This window comes from Xenopus laevis, chromosome 7S (genome assembly GCF_017654675.1).
Source record: "Xenopus laevis strain J_2021 chromosome 7S, Xenopus_laevis_v10.1, whole genome shotgun sequence".
NCBI classification, from domain to species: domain Eukaryota; kingdom Metazoa; phylum Chordata; class Amphibia; order Anura; family Pipidae; genus Xenopus; species Xenopus laevis.
Genome location: NC_054384.1, coordinates 33,018,488 through 33,040,747, shown reverse-complemented (window position 1 = coordinate 33,040,747; position 22,260 = coordinate 33,018,488). Strand labels below are relative to the sequence as shown.

At 40.4% G+C, this 22,260-nt stretch overlaps 1 protein-coding gene across 10 annotated transcripts in view; it reads right to left on the bottom strand.

Moving 5' to 3' along the window:
• Positions 1-6,121: 6,121 nt before the first annotated feature.
• Positions 6,122-22,260, bottom strand: part of gbf1.S (golgi brefeldin A resistant guanine nucleotide exchange factor 1 S homeolog) — a 144,615-nt gene continuing 128,476 nt past the window's right edge. For 9 of the 10 annotated variants that reach the window (XM_018227592.2, XM_018227597.2, XM_018227591.2 and 6 more), the window contains 7 exons: positions 17,259-17,409; positions 15,622-15,752; positions 14,865-14,966; positions 13,448-13,561; positions 13,091-13,268; positions 11,083-11,178; positions 6,122-6,782 (listed from right to left, as the gene is read on the bottom strand). In XM_018227592.2, coding sequence (XP_018083081.1) covers positions 6,514-6,782; positions 11,083-11,178; positions 13,091-13,268; positions 13,448-13,561; positions 14,865-14,966; positions 15,622-15,752; positions 17,259-17,409 — 1,041 coding nt within the window. In that variant the 3' untranslated portion in view covers positions 6,122-6,513. Of the gene's footprint in view, positions 6,783-11,082; positions 11,179-13,090; positions 13,269-13,447; positions 13,562-13,981; positions 14,127-14,864; positions 14,967-15,621; positions 15,753-17,258; positions 17,410-22,260 lie in introns of those variants that run through there. The other variant, XM_018227598.2, reaches the window with a different exon arrangement.

Genomic DNA, 22,260 nt, shown 5'->3' with positions numbered 1-22,260 from the left:
CCACCCTTCTGCCTGCAACCATGCAGTAACATACATTTTACCATGGGTGCTGTAGGCAGGGCCAGGCCACCGGGTTCTCCACCGATTCCAGAAGGAGTGTGTACTATATGGGCAGACATATGACAGTGGGGGTGGTGAGATTGGGGTGCAGAGAGGAGCAGCCAGGACTAGAGGGATTTAAGGGCCTGGGCTAGGGGTATACAGGCAAGAGATACATACCCAATGCCTCCCCCACTTCCCATTTTGTGCCCTAGGCATGTGTCTCCTCTGCCTATCCCTAGTTCCCTGACTGTGGAGTGGGGTCAAAGTAGTTTTACATGGAAAAAAATGTCTCAGAGACCTGATAAGAACTCCCTTTGAGTTTCTGTGCCCTGAAAGAATCAAACGTTAATCAATGGCTCCTTTATTTACACACCCTGGAAAGAGTGCACTGTCCTGCACAGAGGTTCCCTCAACTTCAAGCAAAAGGACAGCTTTTTCACTCTACAGTGCATCCAACAGCCCAGGGCCATTGCAGAATGAAGAAGCAGAAGAAGATGATGAAGATGATCACTCCTGCAGAAATTCCCCAGGTCTGTGCAGTTTTCAGGAGCACCAGCCCAGGGTATCAAGTAAATGATTATAATCGCTAGGAGTGCATACATTTTGGCACCCGCAGTAAGTTCACCTTTTCTTCTCCTTTAACTATTAACAGTCATAATCACACTGAATGGGTTAAAAACAAAGTGAGGGAGATAACAGATGCAGACTGTACCTTTATCAAGTTCGATAAACTGCATATCTGTCAGTCAGACTGTGTGGAAATCCCAAGGGTCAATAGATGGGAAACTACAATTAATATTTAACAGATATACTTTATTGCAACACAAATGTATTAACTGAAAAGTTCAATTAATGCCAATTAGAAAAGTTTCAATTAATGCCAGCCTGGCCCTCAAGCATCATATGGGATATTGGATAAAACACTGTAGGTGGCAGAGACAATTAATATATATGTATATACTGTATAAATAGAAAGTTGTCTCAAGTTTAAGCACGGAAAGCAGATTAGCTGAATGCAAAGTGACTAATTGTTTTCTATTTCCATTCTAGAGGCTTCTAGCAGACTCAAATGAATGACAAGTGACGGAAGAAGATGACAGTGATAATGTATGAATGGAAGGCAGGTGTATACTGTGAGCTCAGCATGACTTTATAAAGGATAGGTCATGTCAGACAAATCTGATTGCTTTAACTAAGATGCTGGACAATGGGGGGGGGCAGTAGATGTGATCTATTTGGATATTGATAAAGCATTTGATACCGACTAAGGTCTGTTGGGCTTAATGAAGTCATTTGCACATGGATAGGAAACTGGCTACAGGATCGGGTACAGAGGGTGGTTGGTAATGGTACATTCTCTACTTGGAGTAAGGTTCTTAGTGGGGTCCCTCAGGGCTCCGTATTAGGTCCACTTTTATTTAACTTGTTCATTAATGACTTAGGGGAGGGTGTTGTAAGTAATGTATCAGTGTTTGCAGATGACACAAAACTATCCAGCCCAATTAATTCCATCCAGGATGTGGCATCCTTGCAACAGGATCTCGACAAAATATCCAAGCCACTTATACCCTTAATGGGACTGCACTAGGCAAATCCATTATGGAAAAGGACCTTGGAGTCCTTGTAGATGATAAACTTGGCTGTAGCAAGCAATACCAGTCAGCAGCATCAAGAGTAAATAAGGTCTTGAGCTGTATTAAAGGGGCATAGAGTCACTGGAGGAGGGGGTCATTCTTCCACTGTATAGAGCACTTGTAAGGCCCCATCTAGAATATGTCGTACAGGTTTGGTCTCCATCACTCAAACAGGACATTATTGTATTAGAGAGGTTACAGAGAAGGGCAACTAAGCTGGTAAAAGGTATGGAAAATCTTAGCTATGAGGAAAGACTTGCCAAATTGGAGATGTTCACGCTGGAGAAGAGGCGCTTAAGGGATGATATGATAACTATGTATAAATATATAAGGGGATCATATAATAATCTCTCTAATGCTTTATTTACCAGTAGGTCTTTCCAGCTGACACGAGGTCACCCATTCCGATTAGAAGAAAAGAGGTTCCGCCTTAATATTCGGAAGAGGTTTTTTACAGTGAGAGCTGTGAAGATGTGGAATTCTCTCCCTGAATCAGTTGTACTGGCTGATACATTAGATAGCTTCCATCCTATCAAGCTCAACAAGATACCGGTGCTTATATAAATCTCTGCTTGACTCACAGATCTAAGTATTAAAAAATGCTTCTTATTTAGCTTCAATGGTGTTCCACATCCTAATGGGGAGAATAGATATTTTATACATGTGCATGATTTTTTTGGCATGAAGTTCACAACCCTCTGCTATTATTACTATGCACTGTGGCAAAAATATACAAAACTTATAAGATGTGACCAAGGACTTTGATGACCATATAAAGACAAGAGACTGCAGCATAGCTTATAATATCCTACTTTACATAGGGGAACTTTAATTACATACAGGTATAGGATCCATTATCCGGAAACCTGATACCCAGAAAGCTTTGAATTACATAAAAAATCCTATTCCCATTTTTTCCCATATATTATATATAAATATTTATATCATATATATAATATATATAAATATATACATGTATTTATTTTGAATTCTTTGTATGTGTGGATTACTTGTGTTGGTAGCGCCATCTAGTGTAAATTTCATGTCAATAGCCCCATTAGAAATTAAACAGGTGTTTAATACTTCTCTTCCCTGCTGTATATATTATATATATTTATACAATATATTTTATATTGTATAAAAGTTATTTCCTTTGTCTCTTTAATAATAAAACAGTTCCTTGTATTTGGTTCTAAGCAAGCTGTATAAAGCAATAAGCAGGGGCGTAACTACAGAGGAAGCAGAGGGAGGGCCAGGAGTTAAAGTCTTGCGCGGGTCAATTTTTTGGGACCCGTACACGCAACCTGCAATACGCAACCCGGACCCCTATTCTTACCCGCTTGGAACCGCTACCCGACCCTACCTGCAAGTACCTTATCCGCAACCCGGACCCGCTGACCATCAAGAATCAGGAAGTGCTGTCATTGTAAACTGGAAGTGACGTCATCAGAAGTAACCGTGACCAGAAAAAATGAGTAAATACCGGTACTGAGAAGACCCATGGCCCGACCCACAGAACCGCGTCTTTACCCGCACCCAGAACTTCTCCCCTCAACCCGCAAGGTACCACAGGTTTTTGCAGGTATCCCGCGGTACCCGACCCGCTGCAGGACTCTACCAGGAGGTATAGGGGCCCCAGGAGTCCCTAATTCATAAGCAATTTCAATAAATATTGGTAAAATAGGTCAACCTCTAGACATTTCAGGGGCGTGAAAAATAATTTGCTGTGGGGCCCAGTAATACAGTATCTAGTTTTGCCACTGGCAATAAATATTCAATGCTTCCATTTTTTTTCAACACGGGGGGGAATGTAATTAAAGTCACAAAGAGAAAAACAATTCGCACCAATAAGACTAAAATCCACATCTCGCAATGTAATATTGTTCCTTAAACTGTTATTGCATTGCGAATTTTAATTGCGCATTGAGAATTTTACACAACATAACGACTTTTTTAGTAAGAAGTTTTATTTCATTTATTGCACATTAGCGCAAACTATAAAATTCGCAAACGGTTTCTGGGTTGGAAAAAGCTATATTAAATTCGCGCAAAGCAAAATTTGTTTGCGCAAACGCATAACTTTTCACATTACGTATATTTTTTCCGTTACTGACTTTTATTAAATTCCCCCGTTAAGGTATTGCAATCCAAATTTCATAAAGATACATTACCCTGAAACTCCAGGTCACCAAGCATTCCAGATAACAGATCCATAGCAATAGTATATACCTTACACAATGGGGCTCATTTATCAACACTGGGCAAATTTGCCCACGGGCAGTAACCTATAACGACCAATCAGTGAGTGGCTTTTTTTCAGCCAGCTGCAGGTAGAACAATGAATGCAGCAATTTGATTGGTTTCCATGGGTTACTGCCCACAGGCAAATTTTCCCAGTGTTCCTGGTGTATCAAAGTACAGGTTAGTGCTTATGACAAGTAAATGAGGACAACAGCAAAATTGATTGAATTTACACAAACTTTTATTACACCATAAAAAGAACATTTTCCTCTTGTATCTGCTATATACATTATTTGTATCTGCTAATGTCCTGCTTTACAGAGTTTGAGCAAACAGTACAATTATAGCGTTTCTTTGAAAATCTCAGCAGCCATAGAACAGACATAAATATGGAAAAAGAAAAAAATGTGAAGGTAAATGGACAGGTGAGTTACAATGTGAGCTAAAGTAAAGGAACCAAAGCAGCTTTGGTAAAGCGTTATTAGGACTAAACTAGGATGTAATGGACCAATGTGCTGCCTATTTACTGGCCAGTATGCCTGGGAGATTCAGCACATTCTGCTTTGTGATTAAATATATAGTGAATAAAGTACCCCCTCTTGTAAAATATAAGGATATTATAAGTTACCGAGGAGTTTCATGACCATATAAAAACACGAGGTCATGGAACGCCGAGGTAACTTCTAATATCCTCATATTTTACAACTGGGGGTACTTTATTAATTATAATACACAAATTTCAGTGAGTCATGTGACAGAAATGACATCAGAACTCACCGTTTATAACTGATGACATCAGAACTCACCGTTTATAAGGATATAATTTACAAGATATTAATGGCTTTTGTGTATTATATGGATATAATGGGACAGCACAGTGTGAGAACATTTGTCCCTTTACAGGCAAAGGTGCATGAAACAAAGTGCGTGAATGTTGAATGGAGGTGTGCCAATTCCCCCCCCCCAATTGCATGGGGCTAAAATACTCTTCTTCTTTCATTTACATAAAAATAAAATAGAATGAGATTTAAAAATAGACAGTTTTTTGTCTTTACACAATAATACATCTGTCTTGTTTCCATCTACCACTTGCTTATAAAGTGAAGTTAATGTGCAGTCATGAATTAGCATTGCCGTTGCTCTATCGTTACCCAGATATTAAATTAATTTTACTAGTGAAGTCCAAGAAACGGGGCTAGAATATTTTCAATCGCTAGTAACAAAGCATTTCAGCAAAACACATTTATAAAAGGCAATTTTTATAACCTGGGGAAGTGTGACTTGGGCCTAAGAAAGAAACTAGCACCGTTGTTCCCTTTATGTTGAATTGATTGTATAGGTAGGAGGAAGGAATAGGACGGACTACTGCAGACATGCAAAGGGTACGGGTTATTTCCAAAGCGACAACTAAAGCTGGCCATAGACGCAAAGATCTGATCGTACGAATCCTTGATTTTCGGACCGTGTGTGGAGAGTCCCGACTTTTTTCATCCCACGGTCGTTCAGACATGTTAAAAGATTTCTGTCGGCTGTCGATAATTTCTCTGCATGTATTGCCGATCCTACGATTTTCAGTGGGAGACTGTCACCAGCTTTGTCATAACTTTTGTACGTTTGCTCTCAGGGGCAGAACATCGGCTGATCTGTTCTTTTACTACTTCATTTGATCTGTATGGTTAGTGGCAGGTCAGGAGATGGGAAAGTCCGATTGTTCAAGGATTCGAAAAATCGGATCTTTGCATCTATGGCCAGCTTAAAGGAGAAGGAAACGCCCTGGGCGCAAAAATCCCTCCCCCCCTCCCCTGTGTTGCCCCCTCCCTCCTGGCCTACCTGTCCCCCCGGGCAAATGTCCCTAACTTGTTACTTACCTCTCTGCGCAGGTCCTGTCCATGGAGTTCACAGACGCCATCTTCTCCCAAGCGGTCTTCTTCCTGCTTTGACCGGCGTTTTTGGCGCATGCGCAGTAGGAGCATTTACAGGTACGGATCTACTGCGCATGCGCCGAATGTTTTCGTGACATGCGGCGCATGCGCAGTAGATCCGTACCTGTAAATGCTCCTACTGCGCATGCGCCAGAAGATGCCGATTAATCCAGGAAGAAGGTTTGGGAGAAGATGGTGCCTGTGAACTCCGTGGACAGGACCTGCGCAGAGGGGTGAGTAACAAGTTAGGGACATTTGCCCGGGGGGACAGGTAGGCCAGGGGGGAGGAGGCAACACAGGGGAGGGTTTTTGCGCCCAGGGAATTTCCTTCTCCTTTAAGGATGACAATAAGAACAGCTCTTTTTTTTTTCTTTTTTGCCCAAGGCATACTGAGCAGATTCAGCAAAGGAATGTCACATCCAAGCTAAAGGAAATGGCTCTCGCATTCACTCAGACACAAATCTAAAAGTTTGGAGTTAAGATAGTATTCGACATTTCACCATGATTCAAAAGAAAAGAGGACCAAGACACAGTCTTGCTTCTTCTCGACATTATCCCGGCATCTGTTTTTCTCCTGGCGGCTGTTTATTTCTCTAAGTAATTCTAATAGTCAAATAAAGCAGTAGCCAGTTAAGCAGCAGCACTGCAAGTTCAAAAAGGTCCACCGTGAGATGTTAGTTGACCTCTGATACATCAGCAGGTCGGGGGGTGGATAAGAGTGGAACTGGAGAGGTAGCTTCAATTAATGCAGGGTTGAGGATGATTGGCAGCGACATTGGTGGGACTCCCACCTGCAGATGGGACGTCAGAGGATGGAGGATGACTGGAGACTGAGTTATAGGTGGAGGTATGTCTGTCACAGGGCTTACTCTAACTGGGGTGCAGGAAGAACTTGATCCTAGTACTGGTGCAGACAGGATTCCTAAACTTCGAGCCTCAGAGTCTGTTGGGAGAAAACCAAAGCAATGACATTTTTGTTGACATTCACAGCTGGCATGGTTAGAAACATATATAATAAAAGGCACCCATAGCAACTAATACTGGTGACCAGAAATTGCTAGCTGCCGATTGGTTGCTATGGGTTACTGCTCCTGGGCAAACTTAGTGCCTTTTATTACATAACCCCCATACACTACATAGCTAATGCTTGATCCAGTTGTAATATTAACAACATGTTTTCTAGTATCACTTATTATTTGCACTTGCTACATTTATCCCTTCTCAAGTTAACAATGCGGGTGTTATGGACCTAAAAAATAACTTGTTATCAAACATGGCAGTACACTTCAAACAAAGCTTGTGTGGTTATAATAGAGTTGCCCCCTTTTCTAGAGAAAAAAAACGGCTTTCCTATATTCTTGCAGTTTTTTCCTGTTAATAACATTGGCATCAAGCATCATTCTTACCGGCCAGGCCGGTTGTAACTCTAGGTTATAAGTCCATTCTAGCTGCATAGGCCATACAGTGTTCCCAATAAGTCCATTGTTGGGCTACTGGGTAAATTGTTTGCTTAAAGGAACTAAAGCTTAACTAAAGAAGCTAAAAATGTTGTACATTATGTTTGGGGATTCTGTACCAGCCCAAGGCAACCACAGCCCTTTAGCAGTAAAGATCTGTGTCTCCAAAGATGCCCCAGTAGCTCCCCATCTTCTTTTCTGCTGATTCACTGCACATGCTCTGTGCTGCTGTCATTTACTGAGCTTAGGGACCCACTCACAATATACAGTACACATAGAATATAACTGTCACAATAAAAGGCTGATTAGTCATTAATACAGATAATTACTACATGGCAGCACAGAAACCAGTGCAATTGGCATCAGAATTTAATAATAAGCCCTGTAGCATCAGCTTATACTACAGGCCAACCTTATTTGCTGCTTGATAATTTGTCGCAGACACTATCCAAGATGGTGACCCCCTGTGACAAGTTTGAAGTCCTGGATCATTGCGGCTATTGACAAGCTGAAACTTTAGGTTGGTGCAATTAGTAACAGTATATAAAATATGGCATTTTCAGCCACATTCATTTTTAGAGTTTAGTTCTCCTTTAAGCATTTCTTAGTGAAGGTCTGTCAATCGCCACTACTTGTGCTTCTGGCACAGCATTTCCCACAGATTACTATAAGAGGTGTTTTGCTTGCTACTGATGGCAGTGCCAGTGAAAATGCCCAAATGCCGATCCTAAGGAATAAAATCCATTAGGCTGCTTTTCATTGTCAAGAACAATCTAGAGGACAGCACAATATAAACTGCTCTCCATCTGGATTTGTCACTGAACCCAGTGGTCGTTTCTAACTGTAATGATTGTGTGAATCTACTGTGTCACAGCCTAAGGTTCAGCTAAATCTTAAAAAAAAAAAAAAGTATCATCTCAAAATGGACCCGGACTGACAATCTGTGGGTTCTGGCAAATGCCAGAGGGGCTGCTATAAGGTCCCATAGAAAATCAGTATTTAATGGGCTGGTGGGGGCTGTTTGGGCCTCTATGTGGGCTGATTGGGCCTTTGTGTACCTGAAATGCCAGGGCCTATTTCAATTCTCAGTCCGGACCTGATGTTGTGTAGTGTGGTTGCAACAAAAGGGAAACTATCTCTGTGATATGTAAAATACAGTGGTGTGAAAAACTATTTGCCCCCTTCCTGATTTCTTATTCTTTTGCATGTTTGTCACACTTAAATGTTTCTGATCATCAAACACATTTAACTATTAGTCAAAGATAACACAAGTAAACACAAAATGCAGTTTTTAAATGAGTGTTTTAAATGGGTTTTTATTATTTAGGGAGAAAAGAAATCCAAACCTGTGTGAAAAAGTAATTGCCCCCTGAACCTAATAACTGGTTGGGCCACCCTTAGCAGCAATAACTGCAATCAAGCGTTTGCGATAACTTGCAACGAGTCTTTTACAGCGCTCTGGAGGAATTTTGGCCCACTCATCTTTGCAGAATTGTTGTAATTCAGCTTTATTTGAGGGTTTTCTAGCATGAACCGCCTTTTTAAGGTCATGCCACAACATCTCAATAGGATTCAGGTCAGGACTTTGACTAGGCCACTCCAAAGTCTTCATTTTGTTTTTCTTCAGCCATTCAGAGGTGGATTTGCTGGTGTGTTTTGGGTCATTGTCCTGCTGCAGCACCCAAGATCGCTTCAGCTTGAGTTGATGAACAGATGCCGGATATTCTCCTTCAGGATTTTTTGGTAGACAGTAGAATTCATGGTTCCATCTATCACAGCAAGTCTTCCAGGTCCTGAAGCAGCAAAACAACCCCAGACCATCACACTACCACCACCATATTTTACTGTTGGTATGATGTTCTTTTTCTGAAATGCTGTGTTACTTTTACGCCAGATGTAACGGGACGCGCACCTTCCTAAAAGTTCAACTTTTGTCTCGTCGGTCCACAAGGTATTTTCCCAAAAGTCTTGGCAATCATTGAGATGTTTTTAAGCAAAATTGAGACGAGCCTTAATGTTCTTTTTGCTTAAAAGTGGTTTGCGCCTTGGAAATCTGCCATGCAGGCCGTTTTTGCCCAGTCTCTTTCTTATGGTGGAGTCGTGAACACTGACCTTAATTGAGGCAAGTGAGGCCTGCAGTTCTTTAGATGTTGTCCTGGGGTCTTTTGTGGCCTCTCGGATGAGTTGTCTCTGCGCTCTTGGGGTAATTTTGGTCGGCCAGCCACTCCTGGGAAGGTTCACCACTGTTCCATGTTTTTGCCATTTGTGGATAATGGCTCTCACTGTGGTTCGCTGGAGTCCCAAAGCTTTAGAAATGGCTTTATAACCTTTGAAATTGAACTCAGGTGTGATAAACCACAGTTAAGTTATTTTTTAACAAGGGGGGCAATCACTTTTTCACACAGGCCCATGTAGCTTTGGAGTTTTTTTTCTCCCTTAATAATGTAAACCTTCATTTAAAAACTGCATTTTGTGTTCAATTATGTTATCTTTGACTAATAGTTAACGATTTTTGATGAGCAGAAACATTTAAGTGTGACAAACATGCAAAAGAATAAGAAATCAGGAAGGGGACAAATAGTTTTTCACACCACTGTATATAGTACTAACTGAGGTACCTTGTATTGCTCTGGTTACAGTCTTAAAATATTACAATATATATACATATATATTTTTTTTTTTAAAAAAAGTTCTGTGTGAAAACTTACTAGGGATGCATCAAATCCACTATTTTGGATTCAGCCGAACCCCCCGAATCCTTTGCAAAATATTTGGCCGAATACCTAACCGGATCCTAATTTGCATATGCAAATTACGGGTGGGACGGGGACAACATTTTTTACTTCCTTGTTTTGTGACAAAAAGTCACGCGATTTCCCTCCCCGCCCCTAATTAGCATATGCAAATTAGGATTCAGTTCAGCCCGGCCGAATCCTGCTGAAAAAGGCTGAATCCTGGCCGAATCCTGGTTTAGGTGCATCCCTAAACCAGTGGTGAGTATTTCTCAAGTGCAATGTAATACCATAGTCATTGGTTAGATAAGTAGACAAGTCATACCCAGCATTGCATGGCAAATCATTATGTTGTGCAGGCAAATGGGCCCCAAAACTGAGCTCAGTACCCAAAAACCCTAGGTCCTGTATACGATTTCTCCTTGCAACATGCTTTGTGCACTTTACATTTCTTGGATACTCAGCCGTAGTGCAATATTATTAGTGATTGGGGGTAAACAGAAAGTAGATTACAACACAGGACCTTTAAAAAACCCCTAGGTACATTTTTTGCAGCTTTTGGTCAAATCCTACAGAATGGCAAGATCTGATTTATGAGACAGACTGGATGTTGCAGGTGGAAGAGCAACATTCTATCAACAAAAAGTAGTCATCGAACACTTCCCAAAGGCCTCTGGTTTATGTTTTGTTCCATTTTGTGTCCAATTAAATAATGCATGCAATAATAAAATACATTTTTGACCTCCCCCAGGATGACAGGGAAAGATGATTTACATGGTTATACTCTAAAGCAGAGAATGTTGGACTTATACAGTTAAAACTCCCTTAGAGGCCAGGGACCCACTTAGGTCACATGAAGGTTGAAAATATAAAAAAGCGGATGGATCAGCAATAGACCCAAGAATATCTAAGACACTGAAGAAGTGCTCACCACAAATATTGCTCTAGCTGACGTCCAGAGAAGGGCAGGGCTTCCAGAGCATCTAGCAGAGGAATAATTCACACTGCTTAAATCATTATAATATGTGATTACGGCACAGGAAATAAAACTTACCGCAATGTCCTTGTTCCACAGGTCTCTCTGATTGTGCAGGTTGTGGGGGAGGCCTTGGCTCAACAGGAGTTTCTGTTGCAACTACATTGGGTGGATCTAGAGAAACAGCAAGATATTTACTTACAAATACGTTTATATATTTATATATTTACTGAGGAGTAGTACAGCAGCAGAAATGACAGATGATAAATCCTTATACTTAGTAGATAACTAGTATAACAACATTAGGAACTTACTTATTAGGCACAATGGAATGAATCACGATTTGACTAACTTTTAGGGCAATGATACACAAGGAGATAAGTTACCCACAGGTAATCCTTACCCACCAGCGATCATACGGGGGACTTTACTTTTCCCAACTTTGGAATATTTCCTTCTTCCAAAGTTGCCAACTTCGGAAAAACAAACAATATCATTACATTATTGTCGGTGGGGGAAGCTTTTGTCACATCTGTATTGTATGGAGTCGCCCAACTTCTGGCACCTGTTACATTCCACAATTCTTCTGCATTTCTTTGTTCTGCCTCAGAAACAGCATTTTTGATGTCACCCCACAAGTTTTCTATTGGATTAAGGTCTGGGGATTGGGCTGGTCACTCCATAACGTCAATCTTGTTGGTCTGGAACCAAGATGTTGCTGGTTTACTGGTGTGTTTGGGTCATTGTCTTGTTGAAACATCCATTTCAAGGGCATTTCCTCTTCAGCATAAGGCAACATGACCGTTTCAATTATTTTGATGTATTGAAACTGATCCACGATCCCTGGCAGGGGTGCTTCGCCAATGAGGCGAGTTGAGGCTGTCGCCTCAGGCGGCAGCATTCCACTGGGTACCAGGGGCAGCAAAAATGCTGCACCTGGTACTTTAAGAGCGAATTTCCGGGAGAGTGGGGGCAGCAGCAACTGCTGCTGCCTCAGGCAGCGGAGGGGCCAGGATCGCCCCTGATCCCTGGTATGTGATAAATAGGCCCAACACAGTACGAGTCAATGTGTTCTTTGGCAAAGTGTTATCTCTTCACCACGTCTTTTTTTTTTTTTTTTTTTTAACAATGTGGCTATGTGGGTCTTCTTGCCAATAGCTTGGCATCACATAGACGTCTTCTAATTGTAACAGTACTCACAGGTGACTTTACACCTTCTTTGATCTCCCTGGAGCTGATCATTGGCATGAGTATTTGCCATTTTGGCTATTCTTCTCTCCATTTGAATGGTAGCTTTTTTTTTTTTCCTTCACGTCTTTTAGGTTTTAGTTGAGCAGCCTAACATTTTCAACACTTCTTTATATGTTTTCCCCTCTCAACAAACTCAACAAAGTATGCTGTTCTTCTGAACAATGTCTGGAACGCCCCATTTTACTCAGATTTTACTACTACGCTATAACCAGCATGCACAACATTTGCTGCCTTCCCTTCTTAAATAAGGGGCATAATTGACACCTGTTTATTCGCAGAATAAATGACCTCACTAATTGAACTCTGAACACTGCTATTATTTGGAACAAGCTATTATTATTTTGGACACAGTATTTGGAACAATCCTCAATTAATGATACCATGACACAGAATCAGCAGCATGTATGTCTGTTGGTTTTCTATTACTCTACTACACCTACTAGTAAATGTTTTTGGTAGAAATTATTTCTACATGGCAAATAAGTGATCAGGTTAGTAATGTCGGACTGCTGCACCCCTCTTCAGCTTACTCACAGTAAGGGCTAGTGTTCCTTTTAGAAAAAAAGCTCTGGCCCTGGGGAAATAAAACTAACACAGTGCTGTCATTTTACTTACCTTTCCCAGGCATCCCTAGTGCAGACTATACACGGAATCTGAAGAGGGATGCCTGGGGAAGGTAAGTAAGATGGTGGCATGGTGCTGCTGAATTACTGGCACCACCAGTCTACTAGGATTTCATTGTTCTTTAACATAGAGAGAACTAATGACACTAGTTGTACAGAATTCTCCTGGGAATTTGATACAGTCTTAGCTGTAAAATATAAGATGGGCCCACCTTGTATAACAGTTTGTTTAAAAAGATCCTCCCTCAGACGAGGCAAAAAGCAATCTATCCTTTCCCACGTGATCTCCCATAAATCAGAGTAGCCAGTCCGTGAGTCTGCACAGTGGAATATTCCAGCAGTGTCCATTACCAGGAGCATGTTTTTCAGTGACTCCGGAATTGCCTCAGGCTAAAACAAAAATAAAGCCAAAGTACAATTATTTTTGTTTGAAGAGCATATAATGGTACATAATCCAAAAAGAAAAAATAATGTTACAAAGTACCCTACCATGGGCCAATGTATTTAATATTCTTTTTTTTTTTTGCAAAACAAAACAAAAAACAAACAAATTCCCTTGAAATCCATACCAGTAAGTCACTGGAGCCAGCATGCATGTACTTGTCCATGAAATCAAGAATGGTGAGCCACAAGGCAGCAAATGTTGACAAAGAAAGCAGCGGAAACAGATGCTGGAGAAATACCTATCAGAAGAAATATTCATTAATTAACTGGAATGTATAGTAGTTGCTAGAATATAGCATTACATTAAAATGCCACAAAGCAGGGTGTAGGACTTGCTGGGATTGCTAGGATAAGAAAGAAATTTATTATTTATGATCTCTGACAAATCGTACTTTCAATTGTATAATCTGTAGTTAATTCCAGGCGTGCCATCCATTTTCCAGAAAACTATGAAGAATGGGAAGGCCATCTTTCATAGACTCCATTTTAATAAAATTATTTACATTTTTAAAAAGGATTGCCTTTAAATAATTTTTTTAGTTTAATTAAGTCATGGAGATCCAAATTATGAAAAGACCCCTTATCTGTAAAGCCCAGGTCTTGAGCATTCTGAATAACAGATCCATTCCAACAGATATACTCACTCAAAACGCAAAGTGCCACATGAAAAATCCTGAACACTGTTCCAATCTTTCCAAATGCTCTTGCGTGTCAAAAGTTGAATTGTAGCATGTGATAACAAATCTTGCATTCCATTTCAACCACTCGCGCAGACAGAAGTTTCGGCACCAGTACATACACAAACTGCAGTGTACACATAAACATTACTCGTTCCCAAACTTTATCATATGACTGTAAAAAATAGTTATGTTTCTATCCAAAACACACCAGTTGTAACAGTGGAGGACAACAGTACGTCACACTGCCATTCCTTTAAAACACTTTAATTTTTTGGTGTTACTGTTCTTTTAAAAGCAGGCATCCAAAGCACCTGGTCCCATTCTCCTGAGAATGCCATGTGCATGCATGGATTGGCACTTACTGTGTGAGTCCCCAAACTGGTGCAATGTGAATGAATTTGCAGGAAAGTTGAGCAGCCTAGACCTCTGGGATATTAGGGCAATGTTAGATGAGGCATTTAATGCCTGTGTTTAATTGTGGGCAATAAAGCTCTTTTCCATTGCCCACAAAGTACGTTTTTGCGGCTAAGTTATCCAAATCGTGCAAGCTTGTTGAAATGCATTGCAGGCACATTTGAAAAATGGCACCAGACATTTTTGAGGTGTTTTTGCCTGTGATTTAATGTGAATGGAAAATTGTCCATCTGCCATTTCCCTGAAAAATTTGGCAAGCCATAATCCATAGACCCACAAAAAAAAGAAAAAGAAAATCCCAAAACTGTCCCTAAACCCAATCATAAAAATTGTTTCTGTTCTGGTGCTGAGGCAGAATGTTAGAAACTTCTGTTAGAAAAAATTAGCAACAAAAGAAGAATTATTTACGCCTAACTGCTCTACTATCAGAATTCTAAACCAAAGATACCTTTGAGAGCAGAGTGGAGCCTCTCATCCGGGTCTCCTCCATTCCACCCACATCAGCTGGGCTAATATTTTCCAATAGTTTGGTCAGCAATGGAAACAGCACCTACACAGAGAGATACAGAGAAATATAATAACATAACATGAAATCACAGAACAGATTTACATAAATTCATTTTTTATAGGAATGGAATTAATAAAGTTATTACATATTCTTCTCTCAAATTTACTTTGAGTAGTAAAATGTGCTGCTTCCACTTTCTCTTAACCTCACTGTGAAGAACCACCTATGTTGCTTCACATCTGTAATGCCCTAAATGTACTTGCAGTGTTGCTGTCTGTTACTGCCGTTTGTTTGATTTAATACTGGGAATTTTAAGTACCTTTCCATTACAGTCATAGGGAAAAGTTGGAACAAAAGGATAAAAATTAAAAAAAAATTATTAATGGCAGAACAAGCTAGAAAAATGTGACATTTTTCTCCTGCTCAATTCGGCCAAAGTTCCACTACAATTCATCATATCTTACAAGAAATTTATTCTGCTCCATGCATGTTGATATTATGAGATACATAATACAACTCTAAGATACTGCATCAGCCCGAGTACAGCAAATAATCTGTAAGGCTCACTAAAAGACTTGATGAGTTAATTTGAATTTAATGAATTAAAATAATTTTTTCCCATTCACTAAAACTGAAAGACAGGAATAAAACAGCAGTATTCATAAAACCTCTATATTTTAATAGTATATTTACTGACCTTATTGAAACATGATTCCCATTCTAGTGCATCAAGAACCTGTAAGTCGTGGACTAAAAGTGCTCTTTGCAGGTAGGTGAGAGCCTGCATTCTGACCTGGCGTCGAGCATCACAGCAGAGCCAAGCAATACCTGAAAAAATATTTAAAAATTGTGTATCATTAGAAGAAAGAAATAAGCCATTCAACGCACTCCATGTATCCCTGGTGCCCATGGCAATTTCCAATTAGTTACTAGATAAAGTGCCATACAGAGTATGAAGACTGCAGGATAATAGGAAATAAGAGATACATGAATAAAGGCTCCTACTGACCATTATACAGTAGATAAGGTTCAGGTTCTGATTAATGGTCAAGGAACCGTCTACAAATTTGTACTTAACTGGAAAATACATTTATCTATAATTCATATAATGTTGAAGTTCAAGCCTTTTTTATACACATTCTGGTTACACATGTATTATTATTATTATTAACCATTTGTTAATACTATAGTTTTCTGTCAGTAACCAACACCAGTGCGGCCAGTCTTTAGAGGGTGTGGATTGGGCGCTTAAAGATGACACAACTATTGGACAGGGTATCAGTACTGAGCGACAGCTGCGTATGGAACATTTCCATGCCTGGGATGCAGTTGCTGTTCAAACTGTCAGAAGGGAGAGGTGTTATACCATCCGAGGAAAGGTACAGCTATTAAGATAAATGGCTTTTATACATGTGAAAGTACCTTTGTGGTATACGTGATAAAATGCCCATGTGGGCTAGCTTACGTTGGACAAACTACACGAAGCGCAAAAGAACGCATAAGAGAACACAAGTCCGCTATCAATACAAAAAAGAGTGATCAAGCAGTTGCAGGTCATTTCCTTGTTGCAGGCCATGGGGTACAACAATTAAAATATCAAATAATAGACAGCGTACCTAAATTACGGAGAGGTGGAGACCGAGTAAAATTATTACTTAAAAAAGAAGCCAGATGGATCAGAAAATTGGAAACTTTAGCTCCCCATGGCCTCAACAGGGAATATGATTTAAGTATGATTTATCGTTAATTTAGTTTTAAAGGAGTAAATTTTAATCTGTATATGGATGGAGAATATTTTAATTATATGTATTTTTTGTATTTTTACAGTGTAATTTTTTCACGAGAAAACTTATGGACACTATCGAAAAGGATATTGCACTAAGGTAGATAGAACGTATCCACGTGTAATTTAAATGTAATGATATTGAGATAATGTTGCAGACTGCATATGTGACACAATTTTTCAGGTGTTTGTAAATGTTTTAATGCACCAGTAGGGGGCACTGTGATGTATTGTATAAATGATTGTGCACAGGTGTTGCCAAGGTGGCTTGACAAAAGACCGATGGCGGTCTGAAACGTTGCCGAATTGTTTGGGGTCAGAGCCCATGGCTGAATAAAGGCTTTTTAAAGAAACAGAGAATCGTGAGTGGTGCTGTCCATTACACAAGTATCAGTACTGTTGCTTTGTTGGTTACAAATATGTAAAGAGGAGCAGGACTGGTCACAAACAGTTTTCACAGGCCTTTTCTGAAGTTAAGAAAAAAAGAATTATAACATAACCCCTTTAGGGAATCTTACATTTCAATCTGAATTCTTGTTGCTATTGCTCACCTTGCAATAAAGGACACCAACAATTTGACCACAGTGTCTTAGAATCAGCTGTAATTTTCTCAGTTGCTGTCTCTAGGTGGCGCTGTTCCTCTGCCCAAGAACTGTATATGGTGGCAGCTCTTGTGTGAAGTGTGTGCATTAAGTCCAAAAGCTGAAAGAGAAGGACACGCATGAGCTGCAGAGCCTGCAGTACTCTGAGGCAACAGATAAAATCATTTATATGAGAGATCATTACAAAACATTGTATCAAATCAATACAAAAGTCTAATCATTAATAAATAAAAATGGAAAAACAAGTTTTCAGTGATTCTTCTCTGAGCAGGGACATTTGCTAAAAACCTGTAAAAAAATAGATGTCAGTCATGATTTATGCCACTGCGCTATGCAAAACCAATCAAACAGTTACTTGCAGGAGGCACTGGGAGTGGTGCAACCTCTACAATAGGGCACAGATCCCTGGCACAGTGTGTAGCCCTGCTAATCATAAACAAAAGTTATTTATCAGTACAGAATGCAGTTGTATGATGCTATGCGTTCCATTTTTCAACAACGTAAGTCAAGTTCATCCAAACTTATGGGTGGCTGGGGGTGCTCAGTGCCCTGAACAAACTATATCTATATATATATAGCAAAATTGGTAAATAAACCGCACAACCAGGACTTTAGTAAAGTGTGAAAAAAACAAAGATTATTTTATTTTCGACATTTCGGCTCCTAACTTAAGCCGTCTTCAGGAGGTGAAAACTGCACACACAACACACATATTTAAATGCTAAAATGGCGCCAACCATGAGGTGATGACGTCATCACACCACAGTGTTTCCATTGGTGATCGTGAATACAACGTGTATGGCCCCATAATGGCTGGGATAAAGAAAACAATGCTATAAAATACATAGTTGAGTCCAATCCGGGACTTCATATATCACATTATTAAAATATATACATAGTGACACATGTGAACTATCGTGCTCATATCCGGTGTTCATGTGTAGATTAAAAAACTTATTTAATGTGCTATTAGTCTCATACCCCCAAGGAAATTATTAACAACGCTCCTGTTTACCTTATCGCCGTATCTGTAGTGCAGACACCTCCGATAATTGCAATAGTAAGCCCTATGCTGCCGCAACATTCAGATAGAATCCAAAGACAATCCGTCTGTGTCTAGAGCAAGATACTCCAAGCTCCCCGAGAATCCCAGCGTGTGGTTGGAGTGCGCGCGCCCATCAATCAACATTGTGGCTCACGGTGTATTCGTCCTTCTGCAGCGGTTCTGAAGCGCCGGCCTCTCTCAATTGCACCGATCCGCGCGTGACACAGGCTGCCAATAGGCACCAGTGTTCACGCAGATCTGCGCATCTTGCCGGCATCCATCTGGCTGACATCTGGATTGCCATCAGCCCTGTGGCACACTGTGTATTCGTCATTCTGTGACGATGTGAAGCGCCGACCTGTCCTACTAGCACCAATCCGCGTGTGTCAAGCGCTGTCCTAAGGTATCAGTGGTCCCGCATCTCTGTGCGTCGCTCAGGCAATCATCCGAATTCATTTATGTCGAGGGCCTTCTCATTATGACTGCAGCGATCAGCGTGGGGCACAGGTTGTCCAAAGGATGCCGGTGTTCACGACCATCAGTCAGTCAGAGGGGAGCCCTGTCAGAAACGTCCAATCCCATTGGAACATTATATTTTAATATTGCTGGATTTGGGCCCTGGAAAGTCGCTTTGCTTTAAGCTTTCCACAATATCACATCCTTGGGCTCGTACTTCTAGTGGGTAGGGCAGTCAGGGTTTGCTTACTTATGCACAAAGGCATGTCTTACTACTCACGGCCGACCTTCAATCGCCACCCTTCCTATTCCATCGGGGGTATAAAGAAAAAGACACCTGAGAAACAGTTCATAAGTTATTAAATCACCAAAAAATTACAAAAAATCAGTAACATGGGGAGCGAGGGTGTTCAATTTGTAAATCCACATTGATTCTCTTTGGACTAATAGTAAGTCCCTGTTACCACCTCTTTTGGGGACCGGTATGTGGTCTATTATCATATGTCTAAATTGTGGTAAAGTATGTTTACAATGCAGCCAGTGTTTCGATATCGGTTGATCCGCTTTTCCTGAATTGAGGGCAATTCTGATCGCACTCCTATGATTGTTCATTCTCTCACGGTAGGTGGTAGAGGCTTTTCCTATATAGTGTAGTCCACATGGACACCACGCCATATACACCACATGGTCCGTGGTGCAGGTCACCCTGTGTGAAATGTTGAATTTCTGGCCAGTCCTAGGATGCGTGAACTGGGAACCCTGTAACATCCCGTTACAAGTTAGACAACCAGCACACCTGAAACATCCTTTTCTTAGTGGTTTGTCTAACCATGTGGTACCCTTCTTAGGGGTGTCCATTAGGTCTTTTTTTACAAGCAAGTCACTCAAATTGGGACCCCTTCTGTATGCAACCAATGGAGTTTTTGTCCCAAAAAACGGCAAACTGCCATCAGATTTTAGAATTTCCCATCTGTTCTTTAAGGATTTCTTAATGTGTGCACTCTTGTCCGTCCAATCTGTCACAAAGATTATGTCAGGATTTTCTCTGGGGTGGTGTTCCTCTTTAGACAATAGCTCCTCCAGTGTATACAATTTGGCCCGTTGCAACTGCTCATTGATCAACACACTAGAGTATCCCCTAGAGGCGAATTGTGACCTTAATGCAGAGAGTTGAAGTTCAGCAGTCTCCCTGTCAGAGTTGTTTCGAATAATTCGCAAAAACTGGGAAAAAAGGACCCCTCGAGACATGTGCGGTGGATGGTGTGAGTGTGCATGTACAAGGCTATTGCGATCAGTCGGTTTCTTATAAAGAGAAGTACCTAGTCTATCCCCCTTTCTGAAGATAGTGATGTCAAGAAAATGAATTTGTTGTTTATCATTTTCCAAGCTGAGTTTAATGGGTAAATCCAACTTATTCAAAGAGGAATGGAAACTTAGGAGTTCATCTTCCGAACCTTGCCAAATCACCAGCAAATCGTCTATATAGCGTTTATAGAAGTGGATATTCTTTCCACCCATAGGTAATAGATATTGGGTCTCATATTGTTCCATATACAAATTGGCGAATGACGGGGCGACATTAGAGCCCATTGCGGTCCCTGAGGTTTGTAGAAAAAAGGCCCCTTTGAACGTGAAGTAATTATGGGACAGAATGAGATCCAATAATGACATCAAAAATTCAGTGGAGGTACCCCTGTGTGTCTTCTGGTTAGCGCATCCCTGCATGCCCCAATACCACCAGTGTGTGGAATTACTGTGTACAAACTAGACACATCCATTGTAACCAATAGACTGTCTTCTGATAAATTCAAATCCTTCAGGAGTGTTAATAGATGTGTGGTGTCCCTAATATAGGACTGTAAATACTGATCTAAATATTTGGCCACTGGTTGGAATAGGGAATCCATGGCCGAGATAATGGGACGCCCCGGGGGTTCAGTTATGGATTTATGGATCTTAGGTAGAGTATAAATAAAAGGTATCTTGGGAAAATCTGTCACTAGGAATCTATGTATACTGTCATTGATCCATCCTGAGTCCCTGGCTAATTTGATTAGAGAGTCCAACGACTGTTTGTAAGCTTTTGTTGGGTCCCCTGTCAGTCTGGAGTACGTGTTCGTGTCAGCTAATTGTTGGAGAATCTCCCTTTCATAGTATGTTCTGTCCAATAGAACTATCGCCCCACCTTTATCCGCCTGTCTAATGATAAGATTGTTATCCGCTTTCAAAGATTTAAGGGCATCCCTTTCACAAGTGGGTAAATTCGAGTACATGTGGCCCTTCTTTTGATGTATTGTACATGAATCATTAGCCAGTAAATGGGTAAAGGTGGCGATCGACGGGGCTGTGTTTGGAGGTTCAAAACTACTTCTGGGTTTGAGTCCTTTAGCAGGTATCTCCCCTTTATCCTTGTCCTTGAAGTAGTCCCTTAGTTTAAGATTCCTCTTAAACCTATGTATGTCTTTATAAACCCCAAATGCATCAGAATGGTTAGTGGGAATGAATTTCAAGCCCCTGTTTAAAAGTCTACTCTCCCCCATGGTTAGAGAGTGTTGTGATAGATTTACCACTATATTCTCCTCGTGCCCCCCCGTGGTGGTTTTTTTGTGACGATTGGTTCCTCCCCTCCTAGTTGCCCCTCTCTTCCTCTGTCTGGGTGAGTGGGAGGGGAAGGGTGAGTGCCTAAAAAAGGCTGGGCAGTCTGTGTGGAGGTACTGGGATCTGAATCAGTGGAGTCACCTGAACTATCTATTGTGTTAAATGACCTTGGTTTAAATCTACGACTTGATCTCCTAGTGGTTTGATCCGAGATTCCCAGTAACCATCTATATACTTTTTTCTGCCTATAATCCTCCTTAACAGTTAACAGTTTCCTCTCCTTGAATGATACTAATTCCTGTTTGTACTTCTGTAAATTGGAATCAATATTCTTCAGCGAAAACCCCTAGGGATGAGCTTCTGTCTATGATAGCTAGACAAATATGACCCATGTAAAAAAATTTTCTATATATATATATATATATATATATATATATATATATATATATATATATATATATATATATCTATATCTATATCTATATCTATATCTATATCTATATCTATATCTATATCTATATCTATATCTATATCTATATCTATATCTATATCTATATATATATATATATATATATACATACATACATACATAGTCCAAATTCTGGTGCACACAAAACAAGTGCAGCTGCCTAGGTGCTGGTTATAATAAATCAATAAAAGAGCAAAAAAACCGCACTCACAGGACTTTTTGAAGGTGCAAAATCAAAAATAATGTTTATTTCAACGTTTCGGCTATTCACTTAAGCCGTCATCAGGAAGTGAAAATCACACAAACAGACACTCCATTTAAATGCCCCACTTGGCGCCAAAGACTACTATATGACGTCATAGGTAGGTGTGTACAGCCCTTTA